This window comes from Electrona antarctica (assembly GCF_951216825.1).
Source record: "Electrona antarctica genome assembly, chromosome: 11".
Lineage (NCBI taxonomy): Eukaryota > Metazoa > Chordata > Actinopteri > Myctophiformes > Myctophidae > Electrona > Electrona antarctica.
The window spans coordinates 8,698,708-8,706,207 of NC_136792.1; the positions used below are offsets into that span (position 1 = coordinate 8,698,708).

At 43.9% G+C, this 7,500-nt stretch overlaps 1 protein-coding gene across 1 annotated transcript in view; it reads left to right on the forward strand.

Moving 5' to 3' along the window:
- The window catches only part of LOC306932890 (RNA-binding protein Musashi homolog 2-like), a gene marked incomplete at its 5' end in the record, with an annotated part of 81,658 nt that overhangs the window by 72,978 nt on the left and 1,180 nt on the right, over positions 1-7,500 (forward strand). The window contains one exon of the mRNA XM_079514866.1: positions 1,826-1,980. Within this exon, the coding sequence (XP_079370992.1) occupies positions 1,826-1,980 (155 nt within the window). The remainder of the gene's footprint in view (positions 1-1,825; positions 1,981-7,500) is intronic.

A 7,500-nucleotide genomic window follows, 5' to 3' on the forward strand; every position in this document is an offset into this window, starting at 1 on the left:
TTTGCAGTCTCTCTTATTCCTTCTTACCCTCTTAATTCTTAATTGCCAGAGTTATTGGTCAGGGATTTCAAACCAGACACGTGCTCCAGTTTTCAGAAGCAGCCTCTCTTTCTCTCTCTGTGTGTGTGTGTGTGTGTCTCTCTCTCTCTCTCTCTCTCTCTCTCTCTCTCTCTCTCTCTCTCTGTGTGTGTGTGTGTCAATCTCTCTCTCTCTTCTATCTCTCTCTGTCACTTTCCCTCTCTTCCTGCAGACACTCAGTTCCACCAGCCAAGTACGCTGGCAAGGTCGTCTCATCAAGTTTGCTCTTGCAGACTCAACTCTCAGCAGTGTCAGCTCTGCTCTCTACCACAATTTTGGCCCATAAGTGCAGGCATATTTTATTTCTCCCTCCCTCCGTCTCTCTCTCTCTCTCTCTCTCTCTCTCTCTCTCTCTCTCCCCCTGACTTTACTTCCTCAGCATGGAAATGTAGTGTAGGCGGTCGGTCGGTCGGTCTCCATCTCCTCTCCTCTGCTATTTAATATCACCCCTTCTCTCTCTCTCTCTCTCTCTCTCGGTGGAATGTGACTCAACCCTGCAGTCTTTTAGCGCGCATTACCCAGGACACCCTGTGTAATTTCCTGCCTGTCAGGCAGTGCAGGCTGGGTCCGACACCCCCCCCCCCCCCCCCCCCCCCCCCCCCGGCACTAAGGAGAAGATAATCACCATCATATATTTAAAGGAGGTTGGAAATGGAGTGAAATGGAGTGGAGGTTGGGGGGCTGGTTTGGTGGTGGGTGGGCGGGGGATTTGTTTGAGGCTCTCCTAGCGACAGGTGTTGATTAGACGAGGGGTGTTGTGTCAAAATCCCCCGTGCATTTCCCTTCCCCGCCAATGCGGGGCGGCGTTCATGAACCGTCTAACAGTCATATCTGTGGACCTATTGGGTTGGCGGGAAGAGAAACACGCTTGGGAAGGAAGATGAGGATGAGTGAAATGAAGGACGAAGCGAGAGAGAGGTTGTTTTGACATGACCGGCAAGCAGAGACAAGCATCAAATCATACATATGAAGCGCGCGTGTGCGTGCGTGCGTGCGCGTGTGTGTGTGTGTGTGCGCGTGTGCGTGTGAGTTCCTAGATACATCTCTTTTACAGTCTACTTCTTCTCTGCAGAACCTGTAGTCAAAGCGGTGCCTTGCCTCGTGTGTCTTGCATGGAATGCGAATGCTCCCTTTCTAACAGTGTTCACTGTATGGTAGATGTCATGTCATGTATTAACAGTTCATGCATGAGCATCCTAGATGGTACAACAATGTTCACAAAGGTATATTATCTTAACCAGGCTCAATCAACTCACTCGCTTAATGTGAAGCCTGTCACTCTTTATTCTGTACACAGCAAAATGTGCAGTTATCGAGTTAACTCTGATGTGTGTCTCACTATATGACTCTGTGAGTGTCTATCCTGGGCCTGTATGGTCTCTAGTGCTGGTCCTATAAGCATGTCATGGTGAGCAGGGTTTTAAGCAGGAACCCATTATATTTATTAAAAAAAAAAGCAGAGCTGTCATTTATTATAGTATTTATACATAGCTAATTACATTTTCGCTGACCACAACAACATCCCACCCGGTTCAAATAAGCACACACTGAAGATGCGGGGGTCCAGATTGCATGGAGCCGTCCTTGCATGTTGCAGCACGTATACTCTTGATTTTTATCTGTGGGTGGTGGGTGGGTGGGTGCCATGCAGCGGTGTGGAGTGTTGCCCTGTCCTAACCCAATTGTGACCCCCCACCCCCCCACCTCCCACCCCCCGGCTTCCTTCCCCCCCTCCCCACCCCGACAGGCAACAACCCGGGCCGGCCAGGAGCGTTCCCCGGTGCCAACAGTCCCGGCCCAGTAGCTGACCTCTACGGAACCGCCAGCCAGGACTCTGGCGTGGGAAACTACATCAGCGCCGCTAGTCCCCAGCCCGGCTCCGGCTTTGGCCACAGCATCGCCGTGAGTATATATAATATACACATTATACTTCATCATCACCTTCATCGTTATATCATCATCATTGTCATCAATCATCTATATTCTAAAATTCCCACTCGCTCCCTGAAGTCACCCAACTATCCAACTGTTTGTAAAGTATAGGAATATGGTATAAGACAGTGGTTGCTAAACGGTGTGCCCCATGGACAACGCGTTTATTTTTACTTACTACTTTACTTACTCACTAGTTTTCAAACGCCACCCTGTGGCTTAATGGCCACACTGCACATAAAGTAAATCTAGGGGTGTGGCTAAGGATCTGGGGGTTGGACTAGGGGTGTGGCTGAGAATAATTTCCCGTAGGTACCTACGAAAACCTATAGATTCTGATTTGACGTCCAGGCAAAAACGAAGGGAACACAACCGTATATCAGTACTTTGTGTACACACATTTCCCAGTACAAAGGCAAAATTCCGTAACCTAAAGAAATATATAGATTTTAAACACTTTCAACCTGGTGTCCCTATTTTTTGGAATGTCATTATGGGCAGAAATATTATAGAAAATCACACATTTTCAAAAATCGCAAATATAGACCATCTACGTACAACAGTCACATCGCAAAAACTTTCTGAGCTTTCAGATCTGCCATTTTTGCTATGATTACTGGTGTACTTTAGGCTGAAGGCCTAAAGAGGTTGGAGGAAATAGCCAAGACAATTTTCATGGCAGATCATTTTTGTACTGCTTGTCAAGGACTGTCTGTACATAAAGTAGTTTCATTTTAAGTGACAGCTTCAATCTGTTGGCCAGACATTTACAAGCGGGCCTAATGTTTTACTTAAACTCTGCTCAGCACTCGAATCAATAAGCAATTTAACATGACCCGTGCAATCACTTTCACTGCTGCCTGCGTTTTAGACATTTTTGAGCCCAAAACACTGCTTTGCTTCCATTTTCTTTCAGCAACAAATAACACCACATTTTGTTGAAATATCTTTTATTTAAAAAGTGCTTAAAGTGCTTAGACAGGTGCCTTAGTCCTGTTGTGTTCACTTGCCAAAGTTTTATCCATCCTCTCTTTCACGCATCCTCTCTTCCTGCTGTCCTGTGACAAACTGTGAACTTGCATGGGGTGTCATCACCTCTCTGATGTGTCGCTTCTGTTCGTGTGCCAAGCAGAAGGTCAAAAATGGCCCAGACGAATGAATGGCCTCTCCATCGTTCCTGGAACATGTATTTCCTGCACCTTTTCTCTGACGCTGTAGAGCGTCAATATTTTTAGTTCTAACCTTTTCCAGCTGGAATGACTTGAAAGACCCTCCCGTGTGTCGTTTCCAATCAAACGGCCCATAACAAACCTTGCACAAACTGCTGTTACAGGGGATTTCTTTATGCTCTTTGAAGCCAGGCCAGCAGATGCCAGGCGTGCTGCAGGTGAAGACCAGGAAGCCAAAAATCATCGCTGATTCATAATAAGCTGATGGCTAGTAACTATAGTCCTGATTCAACTTTGCCCGTTTGATATTCTGGCCAAATATCCTCAACAAGGTCGTTTGTGTGTTATACGCCTCCTGCTATTTGAGTTCTCAGACACCCTGAATGCCTTCTGCTGCGGTAGCTCTGAATTCCCCGGTGCATTCCGTGACTGTGGAGAGAACTGTGCCGTGGATTGGCACGGTCTAAGTAGCTCCTGTATTGTCGTGGCAATGGGGACATTCATGATGTATCATTTGTAATCAATATGTCACCTTCCACTTGATGTTGAAAGACCGTTTGAACCTCTTTAAAATGAAATGTGAGCAGAGCCGGGGTAATAATGGCTCTGAGTTTGAACGATGAGAGGCAACAAAAACACTCCACGGTGTGAAATGTTTGGCCACTTTCTATATCTGGCAGCACCAACCAGCAGCGTTAACGTCCTCGTCTGTGTTTGGTTCTGGTGACTGTTTCAGCATGATGTACTGCAGAATATTCACAAATGAGCTGGAATACATTTTCCCTTAAGAGGTTATTCCTAAGAGATTGCGGACCAAAGAGAAGAACATTTTACACTGAAAAAAGTCCTTTTATCCTTGATTTTCTGTTCAAACAATATTAAGGCCTAGGTTATCAACCATGGTTTTGTCAGGCTCACGTATATGGAACGATTTGCCTCCAATTTAGGCATTGAGCATGCCTTACTAGTACAGTAAGCATCATGTACTGTACTGTACTGTACTGTACTGTACTGTACTGTACTGTACTGTACTGTACTGTACTGTACTGTACTGTACTGTACTGTACCCTAGCCTAGTTAACAGCCCGAACGCCCGGGGTTATTTAATCCATTAAATCATAGCGCCCAGCGATTTATAGCAGCGGAGTACATTTAGCGACGGACCGGATGCTATCCCGGATGTGGCTGAAGTAGCTTGATGTAGCCAGACATGTCGCGAGACATGGCCAAAGCATTTCTGGGGGTCCCCAGCCAGCCAAAAACGTTGAGAACCCCTGCTGTAGTGTATACTGACTAATAGTGACTATACAAACTTTTGCCCAAAATAGGGACACCATGGTTCATATGGTTAACTCTGTTCAATACAAGTCTGTCTTTCTGCTTGGTCATGAACAGTTATGTGACTTTGCTAACATCAGCTTCAAAGTGTGTGAGAATCATCTCGGTACTACATGTTCCCCCTAAAGCATCTTAGCGCTGTGATAATCTTTGTCAATTGACTTGAATCGGAGGAGACATATAATCCTTGCAGTTTTTGCAAACCCCAGCACAGCAAGGTTCAATTTCACAGTTGTTGCTTTAATACAGGGAAGGTTTGGGGGAGAGGGTGACACAATTTGGATCATTTCCATGCTGTTTACTCATCATTGCATAATTACTGGATTGTTTTGCATGTTTTGTGATTCCTGACGATTTGATTAATATGTGTTAGCATGAATGTTATAAGCCTTATAAGAAGATATATTGCAGAGCTGTCATTTGGCCCTGTCAACTGTGACTAACTAAACTAAGGCATATGTATTTATGTAACTTCGGTCGTCAAAACAATGCAAGGCAAAATTCATGGGAATTGTCCTGATGTTGACCGTAGGACTAAAGTGTTCTCGTTCAAAATGACAACTATACTGCTCCATCCTTAACAGTTAACCCATTTTGACCTGAGATCAGATTCTAAAAATGTCTTCTACATCCTGACAGTTTTCTGAAAAAGCTATGTTTCTATGTCAGTCGTTCTTCGATTTTTCAAAAATAGCAGACCTACAAGCTCGTAGCGCGCCACTCGGTGGCGCGCTATGAGCTTGTAGATCTGCTATTTTTCAATAGCTAAAGCATAACATAATGCTAACACCAAAAGGGGTTCCCGCCCAGAATGGGTACTTTTTGTTACCTGAGCAGGTCTCTGTATTCTGTCAGCAGGTGTCTTAACGGTGTGCATTTGGCCAACAAAAAGATGTATTTAACCCATTTTGGGCGGGAACCCCTTTTGGTGTTTTAAGCATTGTTATACTTTAGCCATTGCAAAAATAGCAGATCTACAAGCTCCGGCACTGAGTGCCGCGCTACGAACTTGTAGGTCTGCTATTTTTGAAAAACCGTGAAAATGTAGTGCAAATCTTTGAATATATATTCTTTAACTCAAATCTTTGCTTCTGGGGGTCCCTGGAACAACATACTTTCAGATGGGGGTCGGCAGGCCAATTACATAATAATCTTGGGGGTCCTTGACATGAAAACGACTGACATAGAAACTTAGGGTTTTTTAGAAAACTGTCAGGATTTAGAAGACATTTGTAGAATCGTTCCCAGGTCAAAATGGGTTAATCTGTTATGACATCAAAGGCAGAGGACAGCACTTTACTGCAAGGTAGAGACCCCCCTCTTCTGTAGCCCTTCACCAAAATCCGAATTATGGAGCCAAATTGGGTTCTAATTCTAAATGTGGTCCCCGTTGCTACAATGAGCTAGGATTCACGGAAATGAGAGAGATGAATTTTCATTCATGCTGGCAGCACATCTTATGAATAAAATATAGGCTACTCACCACAGTAATAGGCTCCTTTTTGCTTTTTCCTAAGAAATGCATACTGACACAGGTACTAATTGTACACTTTTAGGGTCCGTTGATCGCGACAGCTTTTACAAATGGATACCATTGAAAGCTAACAGGTGGCTGGTTGCCATCTCATTGGAGGTATTACATGATATTTTTATGATATCCCCAGTCTTTCCTACCCCTTAAAACATCTATTGTTTCCTTTTTTGACTCGTCTCATTTCCCCTTTTTTCCATTTCCTCCTTGATTTGTTTTTTCCGTTTGTATCTATTGGATTGGATACTGTCCACTGAAGAGCATGCCATCGCTTTCCACAGGGCTATTGCCGATATTATTACTGTAGACGAAAAGAGAATGTCCCCGTGGCAAAGTGGAGCCTTTTGAAAAGTGTTTAAAGAAGTTATTTTCCCATCGTAAAACGATAACATCAATGTAGCATTCCCCTAAAAAGAAAAGCATCGTTCTGTCATTGGAAGTGCTGTATTTGAACTCATCTGTTCTGTGTGCATGTGTCGTATAGACGCTAGATGGAACTGGGTTTAACACAAACTTTGCTCGTCTCCCCTAGCATGCTTATCTGTACACTATATAGAGCGTCGCAGTCCCGCCCCCTACCATGGACCAGGAAATGAATCCCAATGCATTTTCCTCATAGACATTTCAAAAAGTATTTATTTAAAGACGGTTACGCCGCGGACAAAGCCAACTCGAGTCGTGACAACTCATGACAACACAAACAATATTTTGGACCAAACAAATAATTACAAAGAAGAAAAACAACAAAAAAAAGTGTTGTAACCTGCTGTTTTTTTCTTCTTTCTAATTATTTATTCGGCCCAAAAAATTGTGTTTGTTGTCATGATTTGTCACGACTCGAGTTGGCTTTGTCCGCGGCGTAAACGTCTTTAAATAAATACTTTCTGAAATGTCTATGAGGAAAATGAACGGAGAATCATTTCCTGGTCCATGGTAGGGGGCGGGACTGCGACACTATATTGCCATCCAGTTAATGTGTATTCAGGATGCTTCAATGCATTCATCAAGCGGTCGCACTATTCAGCCAAAAGATGTGCTTCGTTTTAAATAAATTACCTCATTTTAAGAATATTTCCTAAATCTGGGTGTCAAATAGCATGGGTGCAACTTACTTTTTTTCTTTTGACCAACCACACAGGAATATTCACCCTGACGGGCGCATTCTTGGTTTGCATCCTGGATAATAATAACGATAATAACGATAATAATATCGATGTATTGTGGCGGCACCTATATAGCAAGTCATGGGAGAAGGCATCTCTTTGCGTGTAGACTCAGTTCAATATTAACCCCACGTATCATCGAGCGGACGACAGCCAAACCGTCCACTCAACTTGTGGTCTGCATGTTTACCCCTGGTTTTATACTTGGTCGTGTGCAGGCTCTTGTACCAAACATATCAGCTCTACAAGCTTTACACAACCAAGTATAAATCTGGCCTTTAGAGACTGT